Raw genomic sequence first — 17,423 nt, 5'->3', positions numbered from 1 at the left:
AAACTGGCTATACATGACATTTCCAATTAGAGGTTTCACTGATCATGGCCAACTTGATCATGTTCCAAATGAGTTCGTACAGCCAAATGCCATCCACCCCTTTTCTAATTCCCGTATTTCCATCAGCAATATCCTCATTCTTCCAGTCTTCCACCCTGGAAATCCAGAAGTTTCCTTTGTTCTTTAAAAATGAAGTTCTAACACTAAAATTGATTAGCTCCTCCTTCTTTCAAAACACCGCCGAATCTGTACCTTCTTTCCCATTCCAGCAGCACAATCTTAATTCTGAAGCCTATCACCCCAAATCTAGTCCATTGCAACCACCTCTAACTGGTCTCGGCCTCCAGGTCCCTCTTGAATCTTTTCACACCGCACAGATGCACACATCTCTCTAAACCCCAACTGCCCTCTCCAATCATGAGTCACCTTGCAGAAACCTCCAGTAGCTTCCCGTTGCCTTCTTAGTAAATCTTGAGCCTCAAAATCTGGACTGCTCTCTTTTGAGTCATCTGCTTCCAGCATGCGTAGCTAACTATATCTCACCATTCTCTCCAATACCAGTGTTCTGCCACCCCAGGCCTTTTCCCAGTCATTCCTCCCCTCCAACCCTTTATGCTTCCAAAGGTCAGTGACTATAGCATTCATTTCTTGCATATCCCTTTCTGTATTCACAGGTTCTTAAAAAGAAAACAGAGTTCATTGAGTAAAGGACAGATTGTGCCATAATGCTAGATACTGGTGTATAATTTCTGGCTTTTCCTTCTGAGTTTGTATATTAGCAATATATATTAGTTAAAAATCCAGCCAGATAGAAAGGTCCAATGCATGGAGGTTATTGCTTCAAAAGTTTATCAATTTTGCTTCTTTGCCTAATTGCTCACAGAACAAAGTGCTTTGTTCTCAAGTAGCTACAGTTGGTGAGATCTTGCATGTCTTAAAGTTTTCTCTCTTAAAATTATCTCTTTGTTTATTCAGTTGTGCATTCATTCGATGCACTACCTATCTCCACAGATAATTTGTGAAAAGAAATATTGTATGCTTAATTCTTTAGTTATTTTATGACTATTTCCTGAATTTTTCATTTATTTACATGATGCATTTTTAATTTCCATCTCTCTTGCGTGCATATTCTTAAGTTTGAGTTAGAGGGATGGGAATTCTCTTCTTTCACATTGCAAATTCTTGATAATATTGGGTGTACAAGTGAAGCTACCACTGGAGTACTCCTTGTGTAAGAAGGAAGCACCCTGCAGACATTAGGGCCTGTAATGGCCTCAGAGGCTATATCCCAGTGGTCCCTAAGAAAGGACACAGTCATGGTCCTTCACTCTCTCCATGTTCCCCTTGGGATTTCTTTCTCAGTATGTGAAAAAATTTCTCATCACTATCACTCCCATGTGGCCTCCTCAGCCCCTCCTCCCCACCTCCAAACTTCCTCATTCATCTCTTGATTAATTTGTTCATGAAGCAACCCATTCTGCCCTAGAAATAACTATGTGTTCCAAACGTTCATTTGCATTAATGCTTGAACACCCCTTTTCTGTTATCTTATGGTATCACTTTCTTTGTGACCAGGAACTGACCTTGCACTGGATCATAAAAGGTACTGACAATAGACATCTCACAAATATGTACACTAGATTCAGTCTGCATTCAATAAATTAATTAAAAACAATGGAAAAGCCAGCTGCTTATAAAATATTAATGAAATGCTTTTTTTTTCAACTTAAATGTCTAAGATAGCAGTTAAGAGCAAAAACCAGAATGAATGAGTTTGAATCCTGGCTCTGCCACTTTACTAGCTTCTTAAGTTTAGGCAAGTTTTTTTGTTATGTTAAGTGTGAGGTTTTGTTGTTGTTTTTTTTTTGTAACCTGCTGAGCTTCAGTTTTGTCAATGACATGGGGAGATAATACTACTTCCTACCACAGAGCTATTGTGACAAATAAGTGAATTCATATTGTCATGCACAGAGTACTTAAATATTAGCCCTTTTTTTTTTGTAGGTGGTGCCTTGCACATTATAACCTATTCCTCTCCATTTATTAACCATGATAGCAACAATAACAGTAGCGGCTACCATTTATTGAGCATTTCTCGTATGACAGAAACAAGGCCAAACACCACTTTACGTGTATCATCTTATTTAATTCCCACAAAAACTCTATGACCTTGGTCATATCTTTGTCCCATTTTTCTGATAAGGAATGTTAAGATTAGAATAATTTACCTAGGGACATGCAGCATTCTTCTTTATTCTCCCATCTCTTTTTCAGTATCTCTATCTCTTTCTCTTTCTCACAGACACACACACACACATACATTTATCCACTGATTTGCTCACCTTGTCATTAAATATTTGCTACCACTTACTATGCGCAGGCTTCACTGAGTCCTGTGGGAAGGAGGGTAGGAGAGGAGAGAGAAGCAAGGAAGATCCCTGCTGTCAAGGCATTTACAATCCATTGTAAGAGAATGCTGAGGAAACAGTCGCTTCTAACCTGGAAGGCTGGAGAGTGAGCACATAAACCCGTAGAAGCCTTGAACTGGGAGAGATGGGGGATAAGAGCATTCCAGAGAGAAGGAGCGGTGCGAACAAGTACCCAAGTGTTAAACTGGATGGGATAATGTGGGACAGGCAGGTAGAGTTTGGCTGGGGGTGCAGAGTGATCAGGCTGGGGTGGTAAATTTGAAATGTTCCTCAAGCTTTTGTATGTTTAACAAGCAAATCCTGCAGTTTTTGGAACTCTACTTAGTTTTCCAGATATTTGGTCCAAGCAAAGATAGGCAAGGCTAGGGAGAAAGTGAAGAAAGAAGATTGTTCTGGATCTATGCTAGGCACTTTGTTGATATTAGAATGTCAGAGTTGGCTTTACACCTGACTACCTGAGCTGCTTTTCTGACAGGTTTAAGATTTATTTTACTTCTTGGAAATTATCCATGCTACAGGAGTGAACCTGCTCAAGCTCTCATAGTTCTGGGCAAGTACTGACCAACCCCTAGTTGAGCATGGACTATTGAGAACCAAATTAAGATCCAGAGTTATGGAGCTGGGCTGCCTGGGGCTGCCAGTAACATCCAGTTAGCAAAATGCCAAATGACAAAACATGCCATTTCATCCATAAAGTTCTTTTCTTTTCCCCACCCAGAATGGAATTCACTAAGCTATCAGGATACTGTATCAATGTATTATAGAAAAATCTTGTAAGAGAAAAAAACAAATGGTAAGTTTAACTCCATCCCACCTAAAGATATACTTCCCAGTAATTTTCAAGTCCACAAAAGCTAAAATCTGAAAATTTCTTTCATCTCACTCTTCACCCTGTAACTACCTTAAATTTAAGCCTTGCCTCTACTTCTTTATTTATTGATAAATAAATGCTTAATTATTAACTGTTGGTTCCTTATTATGAATGATTAATTAGCAATGACCCATTAATTATAGATCAATATTATTCCAAAAAAATTTGTCAAAAATTAGACTAAGACAAAACGTGTGTGATTTCTGAGATCCTTTAGTCATCTAGAATAGCAAATGACAACCCGCCTAACCTTTTCATGAAAGATTTAGAGTTGACATTTTTGATGGTACTCATTGGAGCAGTAGTTCATTTGTGTCTGCCAATGAGTAGAGTATTAAAAAAAATCCCATTTTAACATTGTCAGGAGAGCAAATCTTTTGTGTTTGGCCTTGGTTTGATAAAAATGGGTCTCGGAGGCCATGTATGGTAAGTGGATATTAAACCCAGGATTATAAATGGTTGCTTTAGTGTTCCAGCTTTCCAGGCCCACAAGATCTTACCAAAAAGAATACATTGTTTTAATTGCTCCTCATTATGTATGATGAGGGAACATCATTTCTCTCCTCTTCCTCCCAGGTGGCTGTTGAGAACCGCATCAGGCAGCTGCATGAAGCCCACAGGGACTATGGCCCTGCATCCCAGCACTTCCTTTCCAGTAAGTTGCTGTCAGCTTTCATTGCTTAACCTCTTTATCACATCTTGGTAGCTCAGAACTAAGAACTGGATTGCAATTGCGATCATCTCTGCCAAATGCACTGTAAACGTAAATCATCCTGAAAGATAACTTGGTGAGTGAATTCAGAAGGTTAGGAAGAAGAGGCCCAGTTAGATCATTTTGTCCAGTTTTCAGCTAAGGCTTAAGTGCTAACTTCAGTAATATTTTGGAGTCTTTAGTTCGACTTTCAATCAATGTAAGTGATTCATTTCATGAAGCTGATAATTATGACATCATATAATTATGATATGATAATTCAATATGTATTACTGTGAACCTATAATTCTTTGTCTAATTCATTAAATACTTCCTGCTTCCAAATTAGAACTTCACCCTACTGATTTCCTTTCCCTAACTATCCTTATCCCTCCTTTATCCTTGACCTCTAGTCATTTTATTTTCTAGTTTAACTAGTTTATTAATTAGATTTTAATAATTAACTATATTGTTCATATATTATTAATAAATATATGTTTTATAATTAAAACTAAGAGGAATAGCCTTAGTTAACCAAAAGTTTAATATCGAAACAGCCTATTAATATAACAATGCATATTAAGTTGTCAAGTTCCTGTTGTCCTCTGATCAATGTTGTTAATGTATGCCACTTTTTCTTTAATTACAAAAGTTGAGTTCTTTTGCTATTTAAAAAGCCATACTTCTATCACATCGAGTTAACATGTGTTAACATTTTGTTGTATTTCCTTCTAATCATTCACTAGTAGGCATGAGGGATTAACCATCATTTAAAAGTAATTATTTTATGCCTGGCAATGTCATAAACATGAACTAATTCACTCCTTATGGAAACTTATAAGGTAGATACTATTACTATACCCATTTTAAAGATGAGGTAATTGAGGCACACAGTCACACAGTGAGAGGATCACAGAGCCAGGCTCCAAATCCAAGAAGCTGGCTCCAGAGTCTGTTTTTAACCACCATATTGGACTTTTACTTAATTTATATATTTTATAGAGAGGAAGTAGTTCTGTAAGATCTCCCTTCATTCTTCTGCCTCTATTTTTTTTTCTGCCATTTCCCAGTCCTTTCCTTTCTTTTCCATTTCTCATAGGTTAATAAAAAGATCCACATTCACATTGTAAAGCATTTGACTGGAGGATTTCATGTGTATGTCTCCAGTTGGCCATTGTCTGTCGAACAAAAATGCCTAGAAGGTGGTGGTCCTATCTTTTTGTTATATACCGATAATGTATAAAGTAAGAAGTCATGTTTTCTTTACTAGGCCTAACCTGATATCCTCATGCGGTTGTTATTTGGACAGTATCACACATGCTTAGGAGGTGCCAGCAAAGAAGGGGCAAGTTAAAGAAGTACATGTAACTGAGTGGGATTATGGCCTTTAGACATGGCTCCAGAACTACCATGAAGCCTGCAGATTTTGTCTTCTGTATTTTTCCAAATCTCTGGTCTGCTTAAATTGCCTCGGTGGCAACCATTCTATTTGATTTAATTGAGATTAAATATGATAACATACTTGTAAATGACTCAGAAACCATAAATAAAAATATTACTATTCTGAATATTAATGACTCTTCAGATACCATCTATATTCATTTATCCTTTATTCTCTTTGCCTGTCCCACTCAGATTTCCATGTCTTCCCCATTAAAACCTATTCTCATAAAATGATATGTGTTATACTCATTTAACCCAGGTGACAGGTAAAGTTTAATGTGTACTTCTCCTGGGTTATTTGCATTTTAATAGGGTGAAAAGCCATAAGCCTGAGGAATGACTCTCTGGTGATAGAACGTCAGCCATAATCTCTGAGCAGTGCAGGAAGAACTTTGAGGGGCCAGGTAGAGCATCATTTCAATCCATGTCACACCGCTGCCTGCCTTCAGAAAGATCAGGCCTGTAGACACAGACACTCATAAAAACACCAATTTTCCTGCTTAAATGGAGCCAGCGCCAGAAGTCACCAATTTATTGAGTGTTCATGTGGAATAGCAATGTCTGCTTAGAAGCTTTGCTTGTGGATATCAAAAAATACCAATCTGGTTTAAGGGATATTTGAGAAATAGGATGGTGAAGATTGTTTCTTTATGTTGTCCTTTTTTAAATTACGGAGGTAATATACGCCCCTCAAGGAAATTTTGGAAAGCACAGAACACAAACAGGGAAAGAAAAACTATCCATAATCCCACCACTCAGAGACAACCACTATAAAAAAATGTGGTTTATGTAAGTTTTGTCTTTCTCTCAGATGTGTGCATGTGTGGATTCAGATTCTCTTCTTTTTTCTTTACACCGAGCAGGGATGAAAACATATTATGGTTTTATGACCTACTTTTTCCCCTTAGAGCTATAATGAAAAGTATTTTCATGTTTTTAAATATTCCTCTACAAAGTAACCTTTTAAATGGCTGGGTAGTACTCCCTTCTGTGGCTGTACCAGATTACCAAGACAACTCCAAATCACTCAATGTTAAGGTTTTTTCAAATTTTTTACTATTATAGCCAACACTGTGACTAACATCCTTTGTACGCCTTTACAAATAGCTCAGATTCTGCTATAAGATAAATGCCTGAAACACAATTGCTCTGTTAAAGGATGTTTACATTTGTAAATATTGTACTATGTACTCCCAAACTGACCTCTTGAAAGTTTCACCAGAAACTGGGTACACCATCAAAACCATATTTGAGGCAGGGCATCTCTGAAGTCACTTATTTGCTATTAAATTGTGTTCTATCAAAGAAAAAGAGGGTTTCCCCCAACACATATAAAATATGTTTGAAAAAATATCACTAAGGTCACATTTAATGAGTCTGAATTGATAAATGTCTAGTAATTTGCTTCCAGGTTACTAGCAAGAACAATAGGGTGATATCTGAGGCTTAGAAATTACAAAAAGAGAAATGAGGTTCAGCTACTAATTGCCCCCACCTCAGCAAACATGCTTACTGTCTCTCTCTCCATCTCAGTCTCTGTCTCCCACTGTCCCTCTCACCCCCACACCAACACCCCTTTTGAAAATTACATTACCAGCTGTTCTTTGTTTATTTTTTTATCAGTAGAGAGAAGCAGCCTTTTATTAAAGAAAAGTACTCACTGTTTCTTCTTGATGGCCCAATCTCTACTAGTTAAAGTTGTTTCTCTTATCTTAGATTTGAGAGAAAAACATTGTAAAATATGACCCTTATCCATTAATAGACACTAGCTTGCCTTTAATTCTAGCTTTAATATTCTACCACTTCTAATTGACTTTGGCAACCTAAATCAAGAAAATTAATATACTGTAAACTCCGTAAGGGGAAGAAAAAGGAGAAATTATAATCATGTAATTTTTTTAAATTGTATATAATTAGAATATATATATATATATTTTTTGTGGGAAGGAACAGTGTCAGTCTCTTATGTCAATGATCAAAAAAGTACTATAGTATTCATCTGCAAAGTAGTCTGAAAATTGTCCATTTTTAAGACCTTTAAGACTTAAGACCTTTGAAAAAAAGAATTTAAGAACTTTTTTCTGGTAATTTTCTCCCTTCTCTGGGCTTCTGTTCTAAACTTTACTTTACCAAGAAGGATAATTATATATTTGAGTAAAGGTAGAAATCTTTCTGTAGTAGTAAAAAAGAACTTATAGTTGCCTTAATATTTTACAAGTTCTAGAATTCCCCAAAGGAGCATTTTCCAAACCAAGTTCGTGACAACATTAACGTTCTGTGTGATGTTGATAACTCTCCTTTGAAAAAATAGTTATGGGGTCAGAAGGCTGGGAAAACACTAGGTTATAAAGATAAGCAAGTTTCTTTCCTGTTGGAATTCTTGTAGTCTTTACTATACATTGAAACTTTAAAAGGAGGATAGAGTCAGTAGCTTTTCTCCATACTTCTGTGACTATGGAAGCCTTTTTGAGACACAGATTAATTTCTCACTAAACATGTCATGGAACATAGTACAGAAATCTTTGTCCTAAAGTGCTATTTGCCAAATGATTTAATGATGAGAATTTTCTGCTGAAGGTAGTAAGAATGTGATCCAATTAAAAAGAAAATGAGTATAAAGCAAAGGGGTCAGCTCTTTGTTTCCTGAGGTTTCCATCCTTGATCCTCCCCACCCCCACCCCCAGCTCAGGAATCCACCCCCTTATGCTGTGGAATTTCTTAACTGGAGAGAAGCTTAAGAGTATCTGTATGAGTTGTTTTCACACTACTCATTAGTGAATCCTGAAAACAATTTAATGACTTGCAGCCAACAATTATTTAATGGAATGGATGGAACACATTAGAAAATATCAGAGTACATTGCACAAGCAAGGTTAAGTATTGTTTTGACACTTTTTGTGTGTGCGCGCGCACACACTGTTTCAGTATGAAATGTTTTCCTTCTGGTTCCAGTCAGAAAGTTTCAGAGACACAGAACTACTCCAGCCCTGCCCTTACTTACAGATGACAAAAAAGACTACATGATATAACCAAGGTCACACAGATGATGGTAATAGGTTGGGACTGTAGTTCAGTATCTGGGCTTCCAAGCCACACCTCACACTGCCTTACCCATTAAGAACAAATACCCAGACCAATAACTGTCTAATCCACTGATATTGCTACAGATTTTGCTCTCATCTATATTCCTCTTGGTTTGGGCAATACTAAATTGCTTTACATAGCCTGAATTTTTCTCTTGCCACCTTGGGGCCAAGTGTTGTCTCATCAATAGTATGGGACACTGGTTAAGAATACAGGCTCTGGAACTAGACTGGCTGGGTTCACATACTCACTCAGATACTTAATCGCTTTGTCCCTCTTATGTAAAATGGGGGGAGGATAATAACATTTCATCAAATTTAAGACACACTTTCCCCTCTATGTGTTTTAACAGCCCTGAAATCAGAAGGTACCTCATGTCCAATGGGGTTTTGAATTCAATGAAATATGGTAATATTATCTCATAGGGTTATACTGAAGATCAAATAGTGAATATATGTAAAACCCTTGCAGCAGTCCCGGGCACTTAGTAAGTGCTATACAAGTGTTGGTTATTAGCATCATTGTTATTATCAACTTGATAGTATAACTTAGTATTTGCCTATTAAGAGTCAAATTAGACATCAAAGTATCATTCGTTCTCTTGCATTAATTTACAGTGTAAATAGTTCCTCCTCGTTTCTGAAGCTGACTTCATGGAACTAATTTGAAAGTACAGTTGTTTTTCATATATATATATACAGTACTTATACTATATATGTAATATATAAATATATTTTTATATATAGTATATAAATATATACATTTTACACATTTATGTAATTAATGAATAGGTGAATAATCAATGAGTAGACCCTAATCTCTATAAGGACAGGTTAGTTTTTTTCTTCTTGACAGTTATATTCTCCAGTACATGTTAGGTACATGGCATCTATACTTGGTAGATGTTCAATCAGTAAAATCATTGACAGGATGAATTATGTCTTATACCCAAAAAAAGAAGAGGTAAATTTCCTCCTGATATTGATAATACACAGTGTTGTGAGATTTAGCATAGTGACTATCACCTACTAGACACTCAATAAATAATGTGACCTCTTATGTTCCTTCTCAGCAAGGACTAATAGCATTCATAACTTTACATGGTCCTTTTTATAAAAGTCTACTGTGCCACGTAATATATTAAGGGGAAAAGCTGACTTCAAAATTACAACATGATCACAGCTATATTAAGAAATAGAAGAGAAACAAATAAAGAAAAGACTGAAACTAAACTACATCAAAATGCAAACAGCCATTTTGTTTTTCTCTTCTTGGCCCGTTTTTTTATGGTAAGCATGTATTACTTTTATAATGGAAAAAAGCAATAGAGTAAAAATTTTTATTCTCTAGCTTTTAACCCAGTGACCTCTTGAGTATTAAACTCTACTGATGGCTATGGAACTCTATAAGAACAATTTCCTTTTTACTACGTATTCTGCATTTGAAAGCTATAAGTTTCATTGAGTGATCTTCTTGTACTCAAATTATGAGACACTGTAAAAAGAAAGAATTGATCAGTTATTTCTTGCAGGCTTTATAATCTTAACTGCCTTAATCAAATCCCTGGTTAACTCTTTCCTGTTAAAGCAACCCAACCATTTACAGTTTTCCCATGCTACATAGGGCTAAAAAGTTTGTTTACATCTTGGGAGCTGTCAAACCTTCCCTCCCCCATCCTCCTTCTCACACACTTAATAAGAAAAAAAAAAGGAGGGGGGAACTCTAAGCACATCTAATAATACTGACATTTCACTTAACAGTGCTCCAGTCTCTGCTACCATTGTCCTCAGGGAATGGATGAATTTGAAATGTGAGTGGGCCAATAATTTAAAACTTCAGGTCAGCTTAAAGAAGCCATCATGATAAAAGTCAGGAGGAAGCTTGCAGGTACAGCGTGAGATGATCCTCAGCCTAAAGTTCCCTGTTAGGTAAAACCTCCAGGCAAAATAATTTGGGCCAATTTCTTCTGCAGCCACATGCTATCACGAGTGTTGGGAATTTAGGGCAAATGCCATCTCTAACCAATCAATGGTGCTGGTAACACCTCCAGAAGTTCATAGGTAGCCTTTCAGATGCCCACGAAAGCAGTCACAGTGATAATAGTCACAGTTTTATGTCAAAACCTGTTTCCATGGCCCTTTCTCCTTGAGCTCAAATTTATATTCTCCAATAAAACCTTAGATGTATTTGCTTCAAAGTATCCTTAGTAACACAATTTTGCATCATTGGTCCTATGGATCCATTGATTCGAACACATGAGAAAACTCAGGGAAGTTTTCAGTTTCCTCTGAGGGAATTTGTGTGCTGGAGCTAGCTTATACTGGCTCAAGAGAGCCAATTGTTAAATATACAGGAATCGTGAGCCGGTTGTTAAACTGACCTTTGATAGCTTGAAATCAGCCATAGAGGGAATAGTTATCTCACAAAATTGGTAAATACTGCAAATTAAGGCTTTTTAAAAATAGTTTGTTTACCAGAGCACCATGGAATTTACTTACAGTGTTCATATCACCCAAGTCCTTGGAGGCCAAGCTCATGATCGAAATACCTGGTTAAGTAGGATGACCAGCGATCCTGGTTGTTGTCTGGGATGATCTTGGTTCTGGTCCTGAAATTCCCATGTCCCAAGGATCCTCCTCAGTCCTAAGCCTGACCCCACAGGGAGCTCCAGAGCACACACACCACAGAGCTGGTGCCATCTTTAGGCAAGGGAGCTGGCCTTTAGCTCCCCCATGCCAGTGATTTGCTGGGGATTTCTGCAGAGTAGGAAACAAGGCAGTTCCCATTTCACTAAGGGAGGTTCTCTGGAGATGGGTGCATCAGCCAGGGAAAGGGCATCTGAGTGGGACACCAACAGCATTAACCTCTCCTAGACTTTATGAAGACACCATGATACCCCAAGGCTTTAGAGCTAAATGGTAACATTTAGCTTGATCACTAACCACCACTCCTTCATCACATACCTGCATGGAAATTAGTCTGGTAGCACAGCAAAGATGAAGCAAATGTGGTAGAGATGAAAGACATGCCTGTTTCTTTCTTACTTCATCTTCATCGCGACAGATTCCTCTGGGCCTCATGGGGACCTAGGGCAGGGAGACCAGCACCACAGTTCTAAATCAGTTTCTTGACACATGGGCACTATTTTAGTGGAATGCTGGTTCTGAAAGGTATAGTTTTACACTCCCCAGAAAATGAAGGCATTTGCGAGTTTGGCCTAGGGTAACATTTTGTCATCTGTCCCAAAATACAAAGCTTTGCGCAACAGAAATGGTGGAATCACATCAGTGTGGGCAAAAATCATTACTTTTGTTTTTCCATTTGGATGGCTTCCATTTTCGGAACACAACCAGTTTGGGATTACAAAATACTTCTTGGTAAGAACTTTAAGGTGAGGACAAAGGTATTTTATTCTTTTGTAGACTTACATAAACTCTTCCTGGTTTAAAAATAAAAAACATTCTCTTGGATTTCTAAATACACTTGCATATATCAGCAATAACAATCATCTTGATTTCAGCCTCCTGCAGACAGGCTCTGATATGTGCTGTGTCTCCTTGAAGCTGTAAGGAGCAGGGATAGGCTCAGGCAAAGAGGGGTATCTTAAGGATACCATGAAGCATAAGGACAGGGGACAGCAGTCATCATGACGCATGTTTGCTTCTCTGTAGATGCCTTTGCTACTGTTAACTTCATATGATCTCAGTGTCATAGCCTCTCTCCACTTTCTCCTTACTCAGTTTCTACTGCCTTGTGACTTCTGTTTTCTCTTGTAGCTTTCTTTTTTTTTCTTAACTTCCTCACCTCCCTACCATCTAACTTTCTATCTACTACAATCACACTCTCCAAGAAAGAGTGTCTGACTGGGCCAGTTATTTACCATCTATTTAAGATTAAGGCCACCTCATAGGTTCACAGGCTAGACTATAAACCAGGCTTTCTTTACCTGGGCACTAGTGACAGTGCAGGCCAGACAATTCTTTATTGTGGGGACTGTCCTTACAATTGTAGGACACAGATGTTTAACAACATCCCTGTCCTTTACTCACTACGGGCCAGTAACCTTCTCCTCCCTCAGCTGTGAGCAACAAAAATGTCTCTAGCCATGGTCAAATATCCTCTAGAGGGCAAAATTATCCCTGGTTAGGAACCCCTCCTGTACACCAGCTCCTGGACAATGTATGGCCATGGCAGTTGGGTCACATGGAACTCTTTGTAGAATGACGTATGTCTGAGGAACGATTTGAGATGACTTTTCTGCACTGTCAGGTCCCCTTCAATGAAGAGAAGTGTTCTCAACAGACAACCTTCAGCTGTCTGTCCCTTCGGAAATTATCTCAGCTGCCTTGCCCAAGATTATACCCTCTCCATGAGCAGCTCCTGACTGATGCAGGAGTATAAAGATCTGGCCATTTTGGCCCAATTCAGGAGAAGTCTAACATTCTACCTCAAGAGCTCCTGTGGGGTTGAGACTGTCACTGGGTCTGCATCCTGGCTTGAATTCTCCCTATTTCCATTCCTGCTTCCTTCTTCTCCCTCCTGCAGGTGTTGATCCCGAAGGCACAGCTTACTAAATATCCTGTTCGTTCGCTAAACTTTGTCTTAGAGTCTGCTTCCTGGGGAAGCGAGTCTGTGAGAGGGCACTGTAACTGACAGGCATTTAGAAGCTTCTGAGAAAAAGGCATTGTAATAGGTTCATTCTAGTCACTGGGTAATTTGATTTATTCTTTTTTTTTTCATAATGAGGTTGATGATTTTATCCAGTGTATGTACTGATGATCATTATTTAAGGTGTCTGGCTGCATGATCTCCATTAACAGGTAAGGGCTTTGGGGACAGCATGAAATTACATCAGCTTCTTGCCTTAAACTTTAAGCTCAGTAGCATACATACCAATCACAGGCAAGAGTTAGAATAAAGGATAGTTGATAAGGTAGATTATTAAAGGAAATGGTTTGGAGTGTGCATTCCATATGGGTAAGGGACATACATTCCTCTTTTTTGTTTTCCAATTTCAGGCAGCTAACACCCTTCAGATATGACTTGATTGAATGAATAACTGGGCACCCTAAAGATTATTCCCACTTTAATACAATGGAAAAGAACTTAGTCTAGTACCTAGTTCAATGTCCTGAAAAAGTTATGAGCTTTACTTTATTTTCATCCAGGTAAGAATTTATTCATTCTGTCACTCAACAAATGTCTAATCAATCACTAGTATAGATCAAACTCTGTTCTAGGTAGGGGAAAACAGCAGTAAATAGAAAATTTCTTTCCCATGAAGCTTAAATTAATTAGAAGAAGGCAATCAGGTCATGGTAAATTGGGTAAAGGTTAAAGCAGGCTAATGGGGCTGGAGGTGACAGGAAAGGAACTCTTTAAATGAGGCAGTCAGGGTGGTGACATTTGAGTAGCGAAGTGAGAGAGCAAGCCAGCTATATGTACAGGTAGATGTACAGATGTCCAGGGAAAAGGGTACAAGTAGGGGAAACAGGAAATGCAAAGGTCCTGTGATGGGAACATGCTTAGGAGGTTTGAGAACAAGCAGGCTAGCAGGACTGTACCCAAGGAAGCAAGATGGTAAATAATAGCAGGTCAGTGAGCTAAAAGGAGCCAAGCCAGGTAGGATCTTGTCAACTACAGTTAAAAGACTCTGGAATTTGTAAGAAAGGAGGACTTAAGAGGGTTTTTAGCTAAGAAGTGACATGATCTGACTTACTGTGCCTGTTACATGCATTCATTCATTCATTCATGTATTAACACACACTAGGCACTTGGTATAAGAAGATGAGAAAGACTAAATCCTGGCCTTCAGACACTGAAATTATAACCAAAAGACATAGACCTATAAAAAAAAATCATGGCCTTCTTTACTTGTGGTAAATAGTTGGTGTTGTAGGAGTATAGTGGAAGGAGGAATTAATTCTACAATGAGAGAAATGAGATGTCTGTATAGACTTGCAAATTAGGTTCCTGGATCCAGTTTTCACCTGTTTGTGGGTGGTAGCAGGGAGCTTCCCACACAACACCAGACACCAGCAGGGTGTTGTACGATTCATCTCAATTCTGACACTGTCTACCCAGGCATAGCTTCAGATCTCACAGGTTGTGGGTTCAGTCCCACAAGACTGTTGCTCCTCCCATCCCACAACTTCAGCCACCAGTTACAAGCTCAGGTTGCTACCTGTACTGACTGGTTCCTGGGGCCACTTCCTCAGGTTCAATTAATTCACTAGAGCAGCTCACAGAATTCAGAAAAACATTTTACTTACCAGATCACTGGCTTATTATAAAAGGATATAACAGAGGAACAGCCAGATGGAAGAACTGTTTAGGTTAACATCTGTGGGAAGGTAATGGGGCTTCTCTGCTTTCTCAGGGCACACAGTTCTCCCCAAATCTCCACATGTTCACCAACCTGGAAGGTCCCTGAATGCTGTCTTTGTTTCATGGGGGCTTCATTATGTGAACATGATTGATTAAGTCATTGGCTACTGATGATTGATTCAACCTCTAGCCCTTCCCCTGCCCAAGGTCTGGGGTGGGGCTGAAAGTTCCAACCCACTAATCACAAGGTTGGGTTTCATGGTGACCAGCCCCATAGATACTTTCCAAAAGTCACCTCATTAACAAAGCAAAAGACACCTTTATCACTCTCAATTTAGGAAATTCCAAGGGTTTTAGGGAGCTGTGAGCTAAGGGCTGGGGATGAAGACCAAATATATATATGAGAAATATTTTTTATACATCACAATATTGCAACTAATATTAATGCATATTGTCCCTGAGGCTACATGCAAATCTAAGGTAGAGAGGATCTAATCTGATAAGAATCTAGCAAAGAACACTTCTGATGGCTTGGTCCTTGATTTCATTTAGCAAAAGTCACAAGATGTATTTGGTGATGAGAATCAGGTTCCTCCTTCTACTTAGCCATTCTGATATGATGAATATCCACCTTTTCAGTTTTACATGTAGCCTCCTTATAGCCCTTTTGTCCAGAAAAGGGATTTCTTATGTATGTATAATGAATATAAATATAGATTGTAGAAAGTGCTAATGTTCTAATGAGCTAGAAATAGGCAGAGAGAGAGAGAGAGAGTATAATTGAAGGATTAGTCAACATGGGGGCAATTTGACTTGTAAAGAGAAAATCTGAGCAGGAAATGTCTAGGAAAAAAATCAGAAGAGGAATGAAATGGAATGAGTTCATTTATGTGTAAGTTAAGAACAGGGGGATTTATTCTCAATGGGTAAAAAGTGAGAGTTCATGTTGTGGAACTTGACCTAGCTATCAGGGGAAAGAGATTGATTCAGAAGACTTGGCGCAGGAGATCTGGAGGTATCAGTGGAAGAGGGAAAGCTTTGAACCAAACATTCAGTTACTCCTGGAGACCAACAGAAAAGATCACTTGAACCCTTGCTATTTGAGGTCAAAATAAAGGATGAGATTTTTGTCTTAAACAGGGCAGTTCAAATAATTCCTCCCACATGAACCAGCCACATTAATCTAAATAGAAAAAAACAAAGTAAGTTTGATAATGTGAAATTTAATCTAAAAATGAGAACTAAAAATAGAAAAAAATTTTAAAGTCTTCTTTATAAAAATACTTAGCTATTTGTTTTGAATTCCTAATCAATACTGATACAAAATGATGAAACACAGTTGACTTTCGACAGTGGCACCAACATCAGAATGTCAAAAGGGAGATTTAACTCCTTTCCAGTTTTGCTACTGGACACCGTGTAAAATGTTTTGACAAGTCGGAAAATGGCAGAAGAGGGATTAGTTACTGGAGTTGTTTCCAAGGCTCCTGCTTTGGTGGTTAACAGTCAGTTTAACTCCAGAACCATAGTCTCTCTCACATTTGCCTGGTTGCTACCCTGGGAAACGATTCCTCACACTGGCAGTAAATTAGTTAATGGAATAAATATCCTGATAACTCACTACCTTAATGATCATAATAATAACAGGGGTAAGAATAGGAATACAAAAAATATTGAGTGGCTTTTGCTCCTAACACTGTGGACGCATTTTACATGGATCAACCTGTTTAATCCTCACAGCAACCCTGTAAAGTAAGGATTATTATTGTCTCCATTTCAAAGAAGAGAAAACAGATTGGAGAAGTTTAATAACATATTCAAGTTCATACTTAAAACCATATGGATTATCAACCTCAGAGAAGAGGTTCCAGGGACCAGTGAGTGTCAACCACAAATTTCAACTGTATAGACTAAAAAGGATAATCCCCATTAATCTTTGGATGGTAACAAATGGGAGCGACTTCAGTTTGGTCTGGGAGAGAAAGTGACTGTTAACAAAGGGGAGAGACTTCAGTTTGGTCTGGGAATATTTTTCTATTCTTTAATATCTTTGATAGTCTGTCTTCTCCCTCTCTCTCTCCCCCTCCCACCTATATAAGAATAGAAATCTTCTATTCTCCAGTTTATGGATCTATAAAGTCAACTATAATTTCAGGTAATCTAGATGAAATTTGACTAGGCACCTCTGCGTCAGACTGCAGGTTGGCTGGGTTTGACTCCAGGCTGCTGGTTCAGTTCAAATTGTCTTTCAACATATTGGGTTTTGAGGCCCAGACTGAAGGGTCAGAGGCCACTTGGGACATGTACTTATGGCCAATCACCAGAGCAGAAGAGGACAAGCCTCTGTTTGTATTGTCTGTTAAAGCCCCATTGGTCAAAGCAAGTCACGTGGTCAGGGGGGTAGGAAACACACTCTGTCCACCATCAGGCTATGGCTAAGGTACAGAATTTTAATTCTTTTACAGTGGAGTAAAGAATTAGGACCAAAACTTAATCCTTCCCATCCCCTTTTTGCTTTAATTGCTGTCATATTCTTAGCTCTTTCTCACCTCTTGCTTTCTGAATGGATGTGCATCTC

The 17,423-nt window shown here is 38.3% G+C and overlaps 1 protein-coding gene across 12 annotated transcripts in view; it reads left to right on the top strand.

The window, feature by feature from the left end:
* DMD (dystrophin) overlaps positions 1-17,423 on the top strand; it is a 2,259,748-nt gene that overhangs the window by 2,051,743 nt on the left and 190,582 nt on the right. For all 12 annotated transcript variants that reach the window (XM_036992000.2, XM_036992004.2, XM_036992005.2 and 9 more), the window contains one exon: positions 3,877-3,955. In XM_036992000.2, coding sequence (XP_036847895.2) covers positions 3,877-3,955 — 79 coding nt within the window. The remainder of the gene's footprint in view (positions 1-3,876; positions 3,956-17,423) is intronic.

Source organism: Manis javanica, chromosome X (assembly GCF_040802235.1).
Source record: "Manis javanica isolate MJ-LG chromosome X, MJ_LKY, whole genome shotgun sequence".
Lineage (NCBI taxonomy): Eukaryota > Metazoa > Chordata > Mammalia > Pholidota > Manidae > Manis > Manis javanica.
This window is presented reverse-complemented; position numbering and strand designations above follow the sequence as displayed.